We start from the raw sequence: 18,380 nt of genomic DNA, 5'->3' as shown, positions 1-18,380 counted from the left end.
GCCGGCGCTCAGGCTCTGTGGGGCAGCCGCCCACCAGGGAGTGCCGACACGCCGGCTTTCGCCTCCTCCGGACGTTAGTGACGCTCGTTGGCTCTCCTGTGCATGATTGGTAATACGGACTCTGGATCAAAGGATCGCACGCTCGCCGCTGGGGGGGCTTCTAGAGGTCACCCCAGTTCTGATAGAGAGGGAAGTTCAGGGACTTACCCAGGGTCACGCAAGCTTCACAAACGTTTGCTCTTTATGCCCATTTTGTAGAAGAGGGAGATGAAGCCACCCAGCTAGCGCCCTGCCTTCCGCCTCGGCCAGAGCCTTCGTTGCTTCGTTTGTCCCATGAGGAATCGGACTGTGTCTTGGGAGGTTGGGAGGAAGCTGGCTGACCACTTGTTGGCTGTAAAAATGACAGGAGAGAGCACAGAAAAAGTGCCTGGGCAACCTCGAAGCCCCCCTCAGTGCCTGCCGTTCATAGGACCATGATGGAGTGTCGTGGCAGGACTCGACTCCTTCCCACATCTGGGTCTCCAGGCTCTGAAGCGCAGGATTCCCAGAAATGCTCAGAATGGCCGGCCAGTCGTTCAGTGGACACTCGTCATTGTTTATTCTTAACCAGCGAGGCTCTCCAAAGAGCCTGCTGTGTTCTGGGCCCTGAGCAGCCCAGAGGTGGCAGAGGGGATGCCAACCCGGGCAAGAATGGAGAAAATCCAGCTTTGTGCAGGCTCTTGAGGGAGCCCGTGTCTGCCCTGGCCACGCGGCTGTTCCCAGCTTCGCTCCAGGGTGGGATGGCGCAGGGCGAGCCGGCCTGGTCCTCACTTCCCGGGAGAGGCCCCTTTGATCTTTGCCAAGGCGCCGTTCCCGAGGGGGGCAGGCGATGGGTGCCTCCGTGGTGTGTTGGGTAAACAGAAGTTCTCTGTCTCCAGGGCTGTCATACCATCACTGTTTATGAGAAGAACGTTTACTTTCAAAGGGAAATGAATCTCTCTGGCTGTGGCTCTCAGAGCCCTGGGCGGCTCCTCGCCTTGGCATCAGCCAAGGAGGTAAGAGAGGATGGGGCAGAGGAATCTGTCCCGTCCTACCAAGGTGGAGGCCCAGGCTTGGTGGTTGGTCCTGGTGGAGGGAGAAGAAATAGGCTGCTCTTCGGTGTGGGGTCTGGCAGCCTGGGGAACCCCCTGGATGTTAGGGAGCGGCCTGCTGAGAAACAAAGGAGGCCCTGCCTGGCATTCCTGGAGTTTCTCTGGGAGCTTGGCTTGACAGGTATGGGATGTAGAGGACAGTATATCACGCTGGGAGCCAGGACACCTGGGTTCCTAATCTGCCTGTGCCACTAACCCTGTACGATGGCGGCAAAACGACTGAATGTCCCGGAACCTGTTTTCTGAGCCGTAGAATGTGGGCCAGTAACTAGATAGATTTTTTTTCTTTCTAAATTCATGCCTCCACAAGCTTGGGTTTTCTCTTAACAAAAGTTAGGAATATTCGGGCTCATGAACTCAGGGGTTTTGAAATCCTCTGGTCTGCTTTTGAGATGGAAAAACCCCAAAGGGAAGCCCTTTGCCCAGGCTCAAATGTAGACGATGGGTTCTGAGCCCTTTCCGGGTCCTGGAGCCTGTGGGCAGTGAGCTCACTGAAGCCCGCGGTCCCCTTCGCGGATGTATTAAATGCTTAAAAGAGGATGCCCGGGAGTCGAAAGGAAGCCTGTTCTGTGGAGATCAGCTGTATTTTTTTTTTTAACCCTTGTACTTCAGTGTATTGTCTCATAGGTGGAAGATTGGTAAGGGTGGGCAATGGGGGTCAAGTGACTTGCCCAGGGTCACACAGCTGGGAAGTGTCTGAGGCCGGGTTTGAACCTAGGACCTCCCGTCTCTAGGCCTGGCTCTCACTCCACTGAGCTACCCAGCTGCCCCTAGATCAGCTGTATTTTTATCCCCATTCTAGTGCCTGCTCCCTGCAATCCATCAGAGCCCCAGTGAGACGCCAGGGTAAGGGCCCCTGCCCTGGAGGCTCTTCGGGGTGCCTTTTGGAGCTCACCTCGCTAGGGTCTCAGTGATGGGCTGAGAGGGAAGGGACCTTGGACCCATTCTTTTATAGAGAGATTAAAGGACTCTCCTCGAGTTACACGGGTCCTTGGACCCACCCCACCCACCCAGGCCAGCATTCTTGCCAGTTCTGCACCCTAAGCCTCCTAGAGTTCTGTGCCCAGTGTTAGCTCCTGCCAGGCCTGTAATAAGCTGCCAGGCAGGGAGGCCACCGGGCAGAGGAAACTTGGGCTTGGCTGCTAGGCTTTAGAATTGGAAATAGCAGGTCAGTGCCGGCCAGCAGGGCAGGAGGTGTGGCCGTGTTTATACTGTTCTAAAAAAAAAAATGTCCAACTTTCCTGTTTGACCACTCTCTCAACTGAAAGGCTCTGCGTTCCTTTGTAAGATTACAGGGAGGATCTATGAATCTCAGATGCCTGCCTTAATACCACCTATTTGTCTAGGGTCACAGTGGCAAACCTATGGCACACATGCCACAGGCGGCATGCAGGGCCCTTTCTATAGGCACATGCGCCATAGTCCCAGCACAGAGTTTGACAGAGTTGGGGGTGGGGGTAGGGCTGCTCCCCTCCTCCTCTCCATGGGCACCCAAGGACATTTCTCATTCCATCCACTCCTCTAAAAGGCTCGCCATTACTGCTCTAGGGCTTGTTGCCTCATGAGCCATTGAAGCAGGAGGAATCTCAGCCCAGGGTGGATTCTGGGAGGAAATAGATGTGAGAGACCCACTTTGCAGATATCCACCACCTGTGGGAGAAACAGGCTACAGCCACGCAGACTGTGTCAGGGAGGACACGGAGGATGGTAAACATTCCTCTGCCTCTGCTCAGGCCAGACAAACTCTAGAGGCCTCACTGGGTTCACTTCTGGGCCCTGTGGCTTAGGAGGGATAATGGTGAACTGGAGAGTGTCCGGGGGACGGTGACTGAATGGAGTTCTTGAGAATCAAGTGAAGGACCTGGGCATGGTGAGCCTGGGAAAGAGAAGACTCCGTAGTGTTGTTCAGATATTGGAAGGGCTGTCCTAGGGAGCAGGAGTTAGACATTCTCTTTGGCCCCAGGCAGCCAAATACCAGAAGTATTCATGGGAAGTTGCCATGAGGCACATCTAGGCAGATTCAGGATCAAAAAAAGGCCCCCATGGGAGAACTGCCTCCAAAAGGAATCAGCTTCCTTGGAGGCCAGATAGCCAGTGGCTCCATCTCCCTGGACAGCTTCCAGGGCTCCCCGGGTGACCCCTTTGTGGGGTATTTTTGCTTGGACAAGATGGCTGATATTCCATGCGCCTGGTGTCTTTCCGCTCCGGCCAAAGGCCAACCATGCACAGCAGGAGGAGAAGGAGGAAGGGGAAGAGTTCACAGCAGGTCAGCAGCCAAAGAGGGCAACAGCTGATTAACATTTGGTTTAAAGAAGGAAGAAAAGCCTCAGGGAACTCTTCTGCCTCTGTTTCCCAGTTTCTGTGATGGGGCTTCTGGGACCATAGAGAGAGAGTCCTAGAAATCATCATCATGAACCTTGTGGAATAATTAATAGGACTCTGGGCTTTGGAGTCAGGAAGACCTGGGTTTGAATTCTGCCTCAGATAATAACTAGCTGTGTGGCCAGACAAGCCACTCAATTCTTTCGCACTAATGCTTATTCTAGCATCTAGATGGCACAGTAAAGAAATAGTCCTTGTCCTTGGGGATTAGCTTACACACTAATGTACCTCTCCTGGCCTCGGTTTCCTTATCTGTAAAATGGATTTGCTAACCTTCCTCCAGCACTGAGTCTTTGCTCTTATGATTCTTTGAGGGAGAGAATGAAGACCCAGTCCCCGTCTTCTCCTGGTCAAACAGCCCCAACTCCTTCAATGAATTAATCTTCATTCATCTCACCACGTCAGCCATCCCCTCACGATGTGCTCCAGCTCATCGAGGTCCTCCTTCATAGGGATCGTCTAGGACTAAACGGCCCATCGTCTGATGGGGTGGAAGGGTGGTCATTTCTCTCATTCTGGACACTAGAGTCCAAGATTCTGGCAGCCCTCGGATCTCCTAAGACACATTGTCGCCTTCTACTAACCCTGTGCTTCACTCCCTCCCCTCAGTCTTCTCCACGTGAGCTGTGGTCCAACTACGAGTCATCAGGGCTCTTCCTGGCATGCCGAATGCCTCCTCCAGAGCTCTGTTGGCCCAAATGAAATTCAACAGACCTTTATTCTCCATCTAGGAACCAAACCCGACGTGCGTGCCCAGCAATGGAGAGCCTAACTGGTCCAGGAAGCCCCTTTCTCCTGCCTTCATTAATTAGCCTTTGGGAAAAACCTGGGAGGGAGTTTCCCTCTGCCTCTGAGTCTTACCCTGCTCCCTTCCACTCAGGCCAGGGAAAAAGGTCCTGAGGCCGAGCCAAATCACGCGCATCCCCTCTTAGTGATTAGGGGCTCCAGCCGGAAGATCAAGGAAGCTGGAACTAGGAGGGGACCAGGGAGCAGCTGCCTGGGGAAGCCGGGCCACACAGGAAGCTGTGTTGTGAGTGAGATTAGTGTGGGACTGGCTTCTTACAGCAGGCCCCTCTCCCCCTTCGACTAAAAGATTTTAGGCTGTTTCAGGAAATAAGAATGTGTGTGTGTGTGTGTGTGTATGTGTGTGTGAGTGTGTGTGAGTAGGAGTATGTGAGTGTATACATGTGTTAGTGTGTGAGTATGTGTGTGAGAGTATATGTACATGTGAGTGTATACATGTGTGAGTATGTGAGTGTGTGTGAGTGTATGTACATGTGAATGTATACATGTGTGAGTGTGTATGTGTGTGTCTGTGTGTTTGGAAGAAAGAGGGAAGAGCGGAGATCAAGGGCAGGCACTGGGGAGAGGTACAGATGACCCCTTAGGATGCAGGACCCCGGGGTGAGAGCCCTGAGCGGGTGGCCTGCACTCCCTGAGCATCCGCTCGAAGGCATGCGGTAAAAGAATCCAGGTGAGGGAGAAGCCGAGCTAAGCCTGAGCCAGGCAGGGAGGAGGAGGAGGGCTCTAATCTGACCATTGCTCAGCTTGGTTAATGTTTGCCCAAGGTCGGCATTGGGCCACCTTTCAGGGCGCCAGTGCTATCGGCCAGGGTGTGCCAGGAATGGCGTTAAGGCTCAGGGAATAAAAGAGAAGTTGAGAGTGGGAAAGAGAGAAGAAGAAAGGGAACAAGAGCTGGCCTCTTCGGGCTCCCTCCATCTCTGCCTCGGGGAAGCTGGGAAAGCCTCTGGACAGCCCTTCTCTGAAGGCTTTTTGGGACATACCCTCAAATCCATTGGGTTACCAAGGAAACCAGAGTCAGAGAAAGAAAGATGGAACTTTTTCCCATCAATGGGCATAGATCCCTTTCCCCCAGCTCTCCCTGCAGGCTCCTTGGGAGTCTGGAGGCCTCTGGCCAGGTCTTCGCTTTTTTTCCATGTAGCTGAAAGGAATGGCTCTGGGAGTCAAGGCCTGGGTTTGCATCCTTGGCTCTGACCCTTCCTTGCTGTGGAGCCTTCACAAACTACTGCCTCGCCATGCATTTTGGTTCCCTCATCCAGAATAGAGGAATCTATATCTGATCATTTGCCTTTCTCTAGTGCCTAGCAGAGTGCTGGCACATAGTAGGTTCTTAACAGATGTTTACAAATGAATGTAAGACTGTATGTCTCAGAGGGGATTTGGGAGAAAGGGCCGTATAGACCTTGAATTTTCTTTTCTTCAGTTATACATGGAAATAATTTTTGACAATTCTTTTCTGACATGTTGTGATTCCGAATCTCTCCACCCCCCACCCCAAAGTGGCAAGTAGTTTGACAGAGGTTATATGGGTGCTTTCATGCGATACATATTTCCATATTCCCCATGTCTGAGCTGAAAACACATATTGTATAGGCCTCGAGGCTCTCTGAAATGGGAGTTATTGCTGTGATAATGATGGACGTACCAGAGAGAGCTCCCGAGGCTGGCCCCTGGCCCCCTACACTGAAGGGGTCAGACATGATGACCCCTGAAGTTCTTTCTGGTATTAAACAATGATCTTTGATCCTATGATCCCTTGAACTCCAGGGATATCTGGAAAATCCTAACATCCCATAGGACCAGAGAGGAAGGGAGGGATAGAGGGTGGTAGTTGACTTGAGCTAAAGCAGGCTGGAACTTTCTTCCTTTATAGGCATAACATGGGGCAAAGTGGTCTCCCTCTATGCCGTGGCAGCAGGGCTGGCAGTGGACTGTGTGAAGCAGGCCCAGCCAGCCATGGTCCATACCATCGTGGACTGCCTGGGAGAGTTTGTGCGCAAGACCCTGGTGACTTGGCTCAAGAGGCGAGGAGGATGGGTAAGGAATTCCCACTTTTTATGTGTGTGTGTGTGTGTGTGTGTGTGTTCATTCTTATTTTTAGAGAAGCAAACCCTGTAGAAACAAAGCAAACCAAAGCCCCAGTGGCTTTGTGGAAGTTGGGGAATGAAAGGAGCAGGAAGTCTGGTTGGTAACAGGACTAGCTTGGTACAACAAGCAGGTGCTTCGTGGGCCCGGCTCATTGTGTTTCACTTCTGACCTCTGGTCATCTCCAAGTCCAGCTCCCACCTCCAAGCAGGCTTTTCCTTTTTCAAGGTCAAACTGCAGCTCTCAGGCATGGACTTCCCTTAAGCTGAGGCCCCTGCAGGGGCTGCCAACTGAGTCAGATCTCTAACCAGAGATTATCATCTCATAAGTTTGCACAATTTCCTCCTCTTCAGACCCTCTTCTCAGGTCAGGATGCCGTGGTGTTGAGCTGGGAAATGGAAATTTCCTCTTCCTCTAGCCTGAGGGGTCATGGTCTGGTCTTGGCAACTGCTTATCAGGAGAGCCATTGGGTTGAGCTGTATAATTCCATTAGGAAAAGAACAGCCCAATCCAGGGTCCTGCATTCAAATGCTGGTTCCAATGCTTGCTACCTGTGTGATCTTAGGCAAGTTCCTTCCCTTCTCTAAGACTCAGTTTCCTCATCTGTAAAATGAGAGGGTTGAACTGAATGATCACTAATGCCCCTCCTAGCTCTAGATCTATTGATCTGGTGATATGTCTTTGCTTCTTGCTGTTTCCAATTAGTGATGGTCAGTTGGCCAATATGTATGTATTAAGAGTCTACTATAGGGGCAGCTGGGTAGCTCAGTGGATTGAGAACCAGGCCTAGAGACGGGAGGTCCTAAGTTCAAATCTGGCCTCAGACACTTCCCAGTTGTGTGACCCTGGGCAAGTCACTTGACCCCCCATTGCCTACCCTTACCACTCTTCTGCCTAAGAGCCAATACACAGAAGTTAAGGGTTTAAAAAAAAAAAAAAAGAGTCTACTATGAGGGGGAAGCTGGGTGGTTCAGTGGACTGACAGCCAGGCCTAGAGATGGGAGGTCCTGGGTTCAAATTTGGCCTCAGACACTTCTTAGCTCTGTGACCCTGAGCAAGTCATTTAACCCCCATTGCCTAGCCCTTACCACTCTTCTGCCTTGGAGCCAATACATAGCATTGATTCTAAGATGGGAGGTAAAGGGTTTTAAAAAAAGAGTCTGCTATGTGCCAGGCTCTGTGCTAAGTGCTAGGAATAAAAAAATAGTTGTTTTATTTTTCTTTAAAAAAGCAAAAGACAGTCCTTTCTGTCATGGGGGGGATCAGAGTCTAATGGGGACGACCACAAGTAAATAATTGTGGTTACCAAGAAGCAAGATGAAGCCAGGATAAAGGGGAGATGATCTAGAAAAGGAAAGGGTGAAGTGCAATTAGGAAAGGCTAATGGGATTTTAGTGGGAATTTGGTTGAGTTTTTTTTTTTTTTAATTTTAAACCCTTAACTTCTGTGTATTGACTTATAGGTGGAAGATTGGTAAGGGTAGGCAATGGGGGTCAAGTGACTTGCCCAGGGTCACACAGCTGGGAAGTGTCCGAGGCCAGATTTGAACCTAGGACCTCCTGTTTTAGTGGGAATTTGAAGGAAAACAGGAGGCAGAACTGAGGAGGACGAGAGCTCCAGATATGAGGAACAGGGAGAAAAAATGCCCAGAATCAAGAGCTGGAGGGTCCGGTTCATAGAAGAGCCAGGAGGCCGGTGTCACTGGTTCGACCAGGCATGGGCTGATGGAGGGCTCCACCAGGGTGCCAGCAGTGTCAGAGAAGAACAGGGGACCGTATTGGAGATACTGCCGAGGTGAAGTGGCCACCGATTGGATATGGAGAGTGAGGGCTGAGGGGGAGGCTTGGGTAGTAAGACCGAGAGGCTGGGAGGATGGTGCTGCCCTGGAGAGTAACACAAAAGTTGGAAGAGAGGAAGATTTGGACCATGTTGGGATTTCATTAGCAGAGGGAAGTCCCAGGTGAGGAAAGTTCCTCTGCTGAGGCAGGTGGGTGCCTTCGCTGCACCCCAGAGCACTGAGAAGTGAAAGGATTTGCCCAGGCACCCAGTCAGGACATGCCAGAGGTGGAACTCGAACCCAGGTCTCCCTAACGTCAAGTCTCCACTGGTCTCTACTACCTCTCTTCTGTCCTTGTTACCCACACTTACTGGTTCGTGTCCCCAGGTACTAATGAGCCAAGGAAAGCTGTTCTAGCCAAGACTCCTGGCCAGAATCTGGGAACGCCCCCACCCGACCCCCCTATTCACTGTACACAGCAGAGGCTGATGGGTTCAGGCTGGCTTAAGAGAGAAGGAGAAAGAGGTCCGATCATGCCCCTGGCAGCCTGGATCCCTTAAAAGGCTGAGGGGCCCCCATGGGTCAGCATCAGTAGAAGCTAAGCATTATGGGATTCTCCCCCCGACCCCACTGGCAAGCAAAGGGGCAGCCGGATGAGTGGGAAGACAGCACAGACTTGTTCATCCTCTGTGGCTGCCCCAGGCAGAGGGCTGGAAGCCTAAGCTGTGGGGAGGCTCTGAACAGAGATCAAAGTGGCACCTCCCAAATGAGCCCAGAGGAGGAGGGGAGGGGAAGGGGCATCGGGTTCAAGTTCAACGAACAGTGGACAAAAAGCCAGCTAGGCAGATGCCTTTGAACGTCACAGAGAGGACTGATTCTCTGCTTGAAAAGAGAAGCCGCTGCCTGTACCAGAGATCCACCCGGTGCCCCGTTTCTCTTCTGCTGGGGGCATGGAAACAAATGCCCGTTCTAGCTGGCGTTTGTTAACTCCAGAATCAAGATCAAGGCGGGAAGGGCAGCTGGTAGCCTGCCCCGAAGAAGGAGGTGGTGTTGGGTCTGGGGCATTTGGATCGCTCACGCTCCCTCGATGGCAGGGCCGCGAGGGACCCCGAGCAGTGAAGCCATCTGCCCGCAGTCCCCCAGCCAGGAGGGACCAGAATCTCTGAGGATGTGAACTCGGTCTCCGGAATCCATCGACTGTTCCACCTTCCTCTCCAAGGAAAATCCCCAGGAAGGCCACTTCCCTGACCCCTGGGTGCGTGGGCAGAGGCTCCGGATTTGGGTTCGGCTGCCAGGCAGCTGAGCAGGGACCCCACCTTCCTGGGTCACACCCCAGTCATTAGCCAGGATTTCCCTCTGCTCAGCGAGAATTCCCTGCCCATTCATGGTAGGGTTTCCTCTGGGCAGCCGCTCCCAGGGCTGAAGGATGTCCCTGAGAACTGCAGACAAAGGGGCCCGCCCCGGCTCCCAGGGATAGGGCTTGCTTACTGTGGCATCTCGCCCTGATGAGGTAAGGAAAAGGAGCAGAATGGCATCCCTCAGCTTTGCCTAGGAGCCTGGAGAAAGGGAGACGCTGCCAACCTGCCTCATTTCCCATGAGAGGCCGGAGGACCACCTTTGTCGTGGACCAGGCCAATGCCCAAGATACAGGGCAATGGGATGGGTCCAGATCCCCACTGGGGTGGCCCTCTCCCCCTGCCTCAGTTTCCTCATCAGTGAAAGGAGGGGGCTCTTCTCAATCTGGGTTCCTCCGCTCCCTAGCAGCAGCGGGGACCGAATGGGAATGGCTTTGTGGGGCACTGCCCAGGGCTGGACTTTCTAGAAGCCCTTTTGTCTGGGCTCTGGCTTGCCCTATCAGCCAGCCAATCACAGAATATTTCTGTGGAGTCTCTTGGGTACCAGGGGCGACGGATGTCTGAAATTCTGTCCCTGTAAGGTGACACCCTTTGTCAGCAGAGATGGTGTCCTACCTGGAAGTCCTCAGGTCTCTCTCTCTCTCTCTCTCTCTCTTTTTCTTTTTTTAAACCCTTAACTTCTGTGTATTGGCTCCAAAGCAGAAGAGCCATTGGGGCGAGGCCATTGCTGTTAAGTGATTTGTCCAGGGTCACCCAACGAGGAAGTGTCTGAGGTCAGATTTGAACCCAGGACCTTCTGTCTCTGGGCCTGGCTCTCAGTCCTTTGAGCCACTTAACTGCCCCTTAGGTCTCTCTTAATCCTGCCTTTGTAGCTGTACCCAGGAGTCCTGGCACCAGGGAGTGGTAGAGATGCTTTCTTAACTAGCAAGTCTGGCCGGGGCCCCTAAGCAAGCTGGGGAAAGAAGGGCAGCAGAAGAGAGTCCATTCATGGATGAAGTCATGGGGGAGAGAAGGCGGCCTAACCTCCCCCTCCTCCCTTGACCTCTGCTGGCAGTGCCATCCTCTCCTAGCTTTGGATTTTGCAGACCCTCCACTTGGGGATCACTGGCCAGAGGAAGAGTGCCAGGAAAGGGCGCAGCCTATCGCCTCCTAAGCCTCAGAACTGGACTCTGTTTGCCTCCGCTGGGCCCCACATCCCACCCCAAACCCCACGAAGGTGAGGACCACCTGGCTGAGTTCAGCGAAGATCCCCCCTCCCTGGGAAACACGTTCTCCCAGGGCTTGGCGCCTGGGCTCCAGCCTGTCCTGGTTACAGGCTCTCCCTGCCCTTCCCCAGAAGCCTTGAGACAAGACCACCTGGGAGGAGGCAGCATCGCCCCTGGGCAGCTGTGGCAGAGGTGAAGCCGGTGGTGGCCTTGAGGCTGGACAAAGGAGCCTTCCTGTCACACACCAGAGCCTCGGCCCGTCCCAGGGGTGCTCGGGCCAGGTGCCTGCTCTTCCTCTTTGTCCTCCGCCCGTCTGCTCGGGACCCTCCTGCTGATGTCTACGCCAAGGCCAGAGCAGAGGAAACCTCCTTGAGGGCATCTCGGGGGCCTGAGCAGCCCGGGAGCTCACCACGCTTGGCCGTGGCCCCGGCTCTGCACTGGGCTGGCTGGGGCCGGCTTCCACTGGGGCTCTGACAGCTGAAGGACTGCAGAACCCGCAGACCCAGGCCCATCCACGCCCCACTGCTTCCTCTGCCAGGTGGGAGCGAGAGCCAAGACGGCAGCCTGTGTGTCCAGGGCGCAGGAGGTTATTTCTTTGCTTTTTTCAGTGTTTGTGCTTCAAACGTGGCTCACGGTTTTGACTTCGCCTCCATCTCCAAATACAGCGTATCTCCTCCACTGCCCAGAGCCGTCCGGAGCGGCCAATACTATGATTCGTAACAACTATCCGAAGATGGTTACGTAGTCACGTGCTCCACGGTTCAGCCACGTCTGACCGGACGCCTCGTTTCGTGCCTCTGTGAAGAAGGAATTACGCTGCCTCCTCTCTCCTTCAGGGCCCTGCTTACTTTCAGGGCAGCCATTCGGGGCAGTGGTTAGAGTCCTAGGCTGGAGTCAGAAAGCCCTGAGTTCAAGTCTGGCTCAAACTCAAACCTGGGCAGGTCACTTAACCCCCAGTAATGATTGTGTGTGTGTGTGTGTGTGTGTGTGTGTGTGTGTGTGTGTGTGTGTGTGTGTGACAGACAGAGACAGAGAGAGACAGAGAGACAGAGACAAACAGAGACAGAGAAAGAGAGACTAGAGAGGCAGGGAGACAGAGAGAGAGAAAGAAAGAGAGAGAGAGAGAAAGAGAGAGAGACAGGAGAGGCCAGGGAGACAGAGAGAGACTAGAGAGAAAGAGAGACAGAGAGAGACAGAGAGAGACAGAGAGAGAAAAAGAAAGAGAGAGAGATGGAGACAGAGAGACAGACAGAGAGAGAGACAGGAGAGGCCAGGGAGGCAGAGAGAGACTAGAGAGAAAGAGAGAGAGAGAGACAGAGAGAGAAAAAGAAAGAGAGAGAGATGGAGACAGAGAGACAGACACAGAGAGAGACTGGAGAGGCCGAGGAGACAGAAAGAGAGAGACTAGAGAGAAAGACAGACAGACAGACAGACAGACAGACAGAGAGACAGAGAGAGATAGACTGGAGGTGGGGAGAGACTGGAGAGAGAGAGAGAGAGAGAGAGAGAGAGAGAGAGAGAGAGAGAGAGCTGGGTGATCCTCTTTATCATCTCTGTTCCAGTCTGCCTCAGTTTCCACCTCTGTCAGAGGAGGATAACAGCAGCGCCTATGTCCCAGGGCTGTTGTGAGGATCAAATGGGGTAGCTGGGAAGTGCTCAGGATGTGGGAGGCTCTGCTCACTGCTGCTTTCCTTCCCTCCTTCCTCCCAGGGTCATCTTGAGAATCAGAGCAGACACAGTCTGGAAAGGTTTTGGCAGCCTTCGAGGGCCGTCCAAATGCTAGTTCTTCTTCTGCCTCCTTCTTCTTCCCCTCCCTTTTCAGCCAGGCTACCGTGAGCCTGTGGGTGACAAGAGCCTGGGGACCTCGGATCCCTCCCCTCCCATCTCCCCCCTCCCCGTAGTGTTCGAGCCTCTGGCCTCCATCCCAAAGGCGTAGAGGCTGGAGCCCCTGGTGGTGCCCCTTGCTTTGGGCCCGGCGGTCCTACTGGACAAACTCCATTCCCCAGCCCCAGCCCTGAGCTCAAGCTGGGGGAAGCCGCATTTCTCTTCCGACGGGCTGCGGCCAAGCTTGCCTCTGCACAATGGGAGGAACAAGCCAAGCCCTCCCTGGGCCGCCCGGGAGCCAGCCGCAGGCAGCAGTTAGCAATTTACAGGGTGTGGAGATGCCAGAGCAGCTGTTCCCAGCCACTGTGGGGAAGGAGGAGGAGCACAAGGAAGAGGAGGAGGGAGGCTGGCAGGAGGCTGGAAGAAGAAGGCTGGGAGTGTGCCTCAGCTCAGGGAGCCTTGTGGGCAGGGGCAGAGGTGGGGCGAGCTGGAGAGAGGGATGTATTGGGAGTCAAATAGGCAAATCATGGCACCTCCCTGGGCCTCAGTTTCCTCATCTGTAAAATCAGGGAGGAAGGAAGGATGGATTCAGTTCTTCCACAGAATTTCTGAGCCAGAATGAACCTGTTGGTCCAACTGGTGCCTGATCAGGAATCTCCTCTTGTTTGTCTCCCAAGACACCACCTAGGCCATGGCTCAAAGCCCTCCAGGGATGGGCAGCTCACTGCCTGCCCAGGCAGTCCATTTCACTTATAGCAATTCAAATTGGTAAGAAGTTCCTAACCTGGAACCCGAGTCTGCTCCTCTTGCCACCCGGACTCCTGTTCCAGGTGCCCGTCAGCCCTTTGGCCATTTGAATCCAGGCTCTGTGCCCCCACCCTGGATGCCCACCAGTCCTGGACTGGCATGGGCTCAGGGAGGGCCTGCTGGGGCTGGCAGAAGGAGCCCAGGCCTCTAGACCCAGTGTGGCCCGATCTCTGTGTGGGGAAGGGGATAAACATTCATAGAGTGCCCACTGCTCTCATCACAAAGCGCTTGGCCTAATGTGCCTCCATTGGAGCTCCCTGGCGAGGTCTGATATCAGCCCCACTTTCCAGAGGGGGACCCAGAGGCTCAGACAGGTTACTTATTCTAAGGAGGATTTGAATCCAGGCCTTGTTCAACCACAATGTCTCCAGCATGCAGAATATCTCTCTCTTCACCCCCAGCAGGAACATCCCTGAGCTGTGGTCAGCTGGGGACGGGGAGCTCACTACCTCCCAGGGCTCTGGTGCCTTTTGGGACGATTTTAAATGAGATGGCACTTGGTCTGAGAGGGAGCTGGCCAAACGGGGTGCTGGCTGCTGCTCCCCAGCTCCTCCCCAGCTCCCCCTTTCCACTCCCCCCAGGGGTTGGGTCTCCTAGTAAGCCATCTTGCTCTCTTTCCCTCGCAGGCAGACATCATGAAGTGTGTGGTGAACAGTGACCCCAGCCTTCGATCCCACTGGCTCGTGGCCGCCCTCTGCAGCTTCGGGCACTTCCTGAAGGCCATCTTCTTTGTCCTGCTGCCGGAGAGATGAGCGCCGGGGCCAGAGCCGCGCTGCCCCTGCACACCCTGGACTCTGGGGCGGGAAGGGCTCGTGTCTGGCCCGCGGGGGCTGCTGGGGCTGCTTCTAGATCGTCTTTCGCTTTGGGAACAGGTGGCAAGCCCTGTGGAATCTCGTTTCGCCCCGGCTGCAGTGAGCAGAGGCCGGGATCCTGGGAAGCTGCTGGACCGGCTTTCTCCACCATCCCAGAATCCCTCGCTGGTCCCTCGCCTCTGCTCCGTCCGTGGCGGGAATGGTCAGCCTTCTCTTTTCAAAGCCGTCCTTGGCTCGTCTCCACCCCGTCTCTCATCCTGCTTGTGTCCCCTGGCCCTGGCCCTCTCTTTCTTGGACCCCGGTGACCATCTTCCTTGCCTCCAGTCTCTCATCTCTTCAGGCCTCCCTCCACACAGCTGACAAAACGTATTCCCCAAGACAGTGCCGGCTGCGGCACTCTCCTGCTTAAAGCCTCTCGGTGGCTCCCTAGTGCCCCTGGGATCATTCCTTAGCCTGGCTCTAGAAATAGAGGTAGCGGCTCGATGCCTTTCCTTTTACCCGACAACTGCCTGCAGTTGTCCTCCCCAGGGAACCTTCCCTCTCCAGAAAGAACAGCAGTTAGGAAAAATCCATGGACCCTGGAAAGGGGGTCCGATGTCTTCGACGGTAGCATTCTGCACGCACAGGCTCCCACCTCTCCAAGGAGTGGAGGCAGGAGTACTTCTTCATCTCTTCTCCAGACATTGTCACTCTAGACTCCAGCCAAACTGGACCCCTTCGCCCTACTCCGGAACCCCCATCTCCGTGCGTTTGACCAAGCTGTGCCCCAACGTGTGAAACACACTCCTTCCTCCTTGGCACCTTTCGGGCTCCCCTTCCTCCCTCTCCATCCAGTTGTTTCTGATCTCTCCATTCTGTATTGATGTATTTATTTAAGTGTGGCCGTGTGGAATCCCCCCAGAGGAATGGAAGCTCCCCGAGGGCCAGGACGGTTCTCCTCGGTACCCTGGCACCTAGCACAGGGCCCGGCATGCAGGGGGTGCTTAACAAATGGTGGCTGATGGATGGATCCCGAGGTTGTCAGGGCTCCCCAGGTCCCCTCCGGTTATCTCCTCCCTGGCGTTTCCTTATGTGGGTACCTTGTAGCTCCGAGTAGAATGGAAGCTCCCCACAGGCAGGACTTGTTTTCCTTTTTCTCTGTAGCCTGGCACCTAGTAGTTACCTAATAAATGTTTGTTGAATGAATGAGTAAAGGCAGAGAGCAGTCAACCCCCTCCCCGCCTCCCCACATATTCTCTACAGGAGTTGCTCTTGGGTCTTGCTTGCGGTGGGCCCTGGAGAGCTTCAGATGGCCTCCAAGATTTCAGCCTACCAGAGGCACAACGCCTCTCCCTCTGCCCAAGATTCCAAGGCCAGGAGTGGAAGGGAAGAGCTCCGCGAGGGCCGGGGCGGCACATCCAGAGGCTTCCCTCTGGCCACAGGGAGGGAGGGAGGAAGCTGAAAAGGATTGTGCAAGGAATCAGGGCTTGGGAGACATTCCTTCCAAATCCATTTCCCAGACTGGAAGTATTCTAATGAGGAGTTTCCTGATCTCAGGACATCCAAAGAACCTGCTCTGGGGGCAGCTGGGTGGCTCAGTGGATTGAGAGCCTGGCCTAGAGACGGGAGGTCCTGGGTTCAAATATGGCCTCAGACACTTCCTAGCTGTGTGACCCTGGGCAAGTCACTTGACCCCCATTGCCTAGCCCTTACCACTGTGTATTGACTCCAAGATGGCAGGTAAGGGTTTAAAAAAAAAAAAAAAAGAACCTGCTCAGTTGGATCTAGCAACAGGAGGTCCTGGGCTATATATCTATTAAGGTTTTGAACAATTATATATGTAAAACCCAGTGGAATTGCATTGGCTACAAGAGGGGGGAGGGAAGAGGTGAGGGAAAGAACATGAATCATGTAACCATGGAAAAATATTCTAAATCAATTAATTAAATAAATTAAAATTTAAAAAAGAGAGAGAGAAGATTATGTTAAAAAATAAAATAAACATCTATTAAGCACTTCCTATGAGCCAGACACAACTGTTAAACTCTGGGATTTCAAAAAGAGGCAAAAAAATTCCTTCAAGGAGCTTCCAATCTAATAGAAGAGACAATAAGCAAACAAAGGTGTACAAACAAGTTAGATAGAGGATAAATAAGAAGTAAAGGAAAAAGGAAGGCACTTCAATTAAGAGGAGGGTGGGATGGAGAAGTTTCCTGTAGAAAAGAGGATTTAAGTGGGGACTTAAAGGAAATCCTTCCCTGGTAGGAAGTGTAGGAAGAAACTGGAAGAGAGTGGTGACATGCCCACATTCCAAGGGTGAGGGCCATCAGAGAGGAAGTAGTTAGCTTTCTTCTCTTTATAAAACCCACCCTCAAAGACAGTCTGCTGGAGTACTCAGATAGAAATGGACCAATGTCAAGGAGAAACTGAAGCTTCAAGAGAGAGTGAGGAAAACCCTTGGAGAATGGTCTGGGAGGTAGGAGGGAAATAGTGTTAAAGGCGCAGGTAGAAGATCTTGGGGTGACAGGTTGAAGAATTGTACAGCCACAAACCCACAGGAAAAGTTAGGAGAAAATCGTGCAGAGATGAGAGAAATGCAAATCTAAACCCCTCTATGGCCCAGCCAACCAATTGTGGAAGAAGATAACAGATGGAGATAGATCGTGCAGAATGAATTTCCTCCAGAAAGGCAGGCACTAATTCACTTTTTCTGAGCTGTCAATTATGGTCTAACTGTTCTGGAAAGCAATTGGGAGTTATGCAAAAAAAAAAAAAAAAAAAAGTGCCTAAAATATCCATATGTTTGACTGGTAATCTTACTGCTGGGCATTTAACCAGCAGCAGTTTAGAGACAAGAAGAAAGGGCCCACAAAGGTCTCACCAAAATATCAACAGAGCTAGGAACTGGACTGGTGATTTTGCTGGCTCGCCATGTGAGGTCACTCCCTGTCTCAGTCCAGGTAGACACATACATTCTCTAGCACTAGAAACATCTCTGAGTCCCAAAGGGCTAAGGGAATTGCCAAGGCTACACAGTCAATATAAGGTAGAGGCAGGACTCCAAGCTAGGTCTTTCTGGCTTTCAGACTGGCTTTCTAACCATGATGCCGGGCTGCTTCTCAATAACTTAGAGGAGCATGTGGGAGGGGGCTGGTAGCAAACTGAAAACAAAGTCTGTCAAGTAACTGAGGAATAGCTGAGCAAACTTGTACAGGAATGTAGCTGAATAATTGGGGCAAAGCAAATCAGTCAATAAGTTACCCACCTCCAGCGCTGTTCACTGAAATTATACATTCTGTACCCAAATACCTTAATGAGGTGAGATGACACCTTGATAAGCAGAAGTATGAACTAGGTGTGAACAAGGAATGGCTTTCCATTGAAACAATCAAGCTTCTTAAATTAAACTCTTTCACAGCAGGGGCAGAAAGTCAGTGTGGATTGGTTGAGGGAGCTAAGCCTTACCCCAGTGGCTTTTGTGTGAAACCAGCGAGCTAGTTCACACTAGGGCACTGGAAACCATATCAGCCCCGTGATGGAAACTGTTCTAGCCAAGCTGAGGAAGAATAGCTCTCTAGAGGGGCAAGCCCATTTCCCCCAGACTCTGTATCGGTGGCAGAACCTATGGTACACTTGTTAGGGGATGTTTTCTATCAACTGTTCTTACTAGACCTCCTGAGGAAGTATTTGTTTCTTAAAGCAAGTTAGATCTGGCTGGCCAATGGATATCATCACTGGGGGGACTCACTAAAGAAACCTCTCCCAGCCTTGATGGGGCTGCCCTAGTACTTGGAGGAGAGGTGTAGCTATCTCATTTTGGGGACATGGGCCTCCACTGGGAGTGGGAGTATAAAGTCAAAGCATACAGTTAAAACTGCACCACAAGAAATTATGGATGAGGAGGCAGCTAGGTGGTTCAGTGGATGGAGAGCCAGACCTAGACACAGGAGGTCCTGGGTTCAAGGCTGACCTCAGATATTACCTAACTGTAGGAACCTGGGAAGTCCCTTAACCCCTATTGCCTAGCCTTAACTGCTCTTCTGCCTGGAATTGATATTGGAATTGTTATTGATTCCAAGATGGAAGAAAAGGGAGACCGGGAAAGGAAAAGAGACAGAGACAGCACAAGAGAGAAAGAGAGACTGGAGGGGGGGGGGGGGGGGAGAGAGAGAGAGAGAGAGAGAGAGAGAGAGAGAGAGAGAGAGAGAGAGAGAAAAGAAGGA

The 18,380-nt window shown here is 52.8% G+C and overlaps 1 protein-coding gene across 1 annotated transcript in view; it reads left to right on the top strand.

The window, feature by feature from the left end:
* The window catches only part of BOK (BCL2 family apoptosis regulator BOK), a 29,514-nt gene extending 13,707 nt beyond the window's left edge, over positions 1-15,807 (top strand). Inside the window, exons 4-5 of the mRNA XM_044667669.1 lie at positions 6,187-6,350; positions 13,993-15,807. Of these exons, the coding sequence (XP_044523604.1) occupies positions 6,187-6,350; positions 13,993-14,118 (290 nt within the window). The 3' untranslated portion in view covers positions 14,119-15,807. The remainder of the gene's footprint in view (positions 1-6,186; positions 6,351-13,992) is intronic.
* Positions 15,808-18,380: the final 2,573 nt, after the last annotated feature.

The sequence above is a fragment of the Gracilinanus agilis genome, chromosome 3 (genome assembly GCF_016433145.1).
Source record: "Gracilinanus agilis isolate LMUSP501 chromosome 3, AgileGrace, whole genome shotgun sequence".
NCBI classification, from domain to species: domain Eukaryota; kingdom Metazoa; phylum Chordata; class Mammalia; order Didelphimorphia; family Didelphidae; genus Gracilinanus; species Gracilinanus agilis.
Note: the sequence above shows the minus strand (reverse complement) of the source record. Positions and strands in the feature narration are given on the sequence as shown.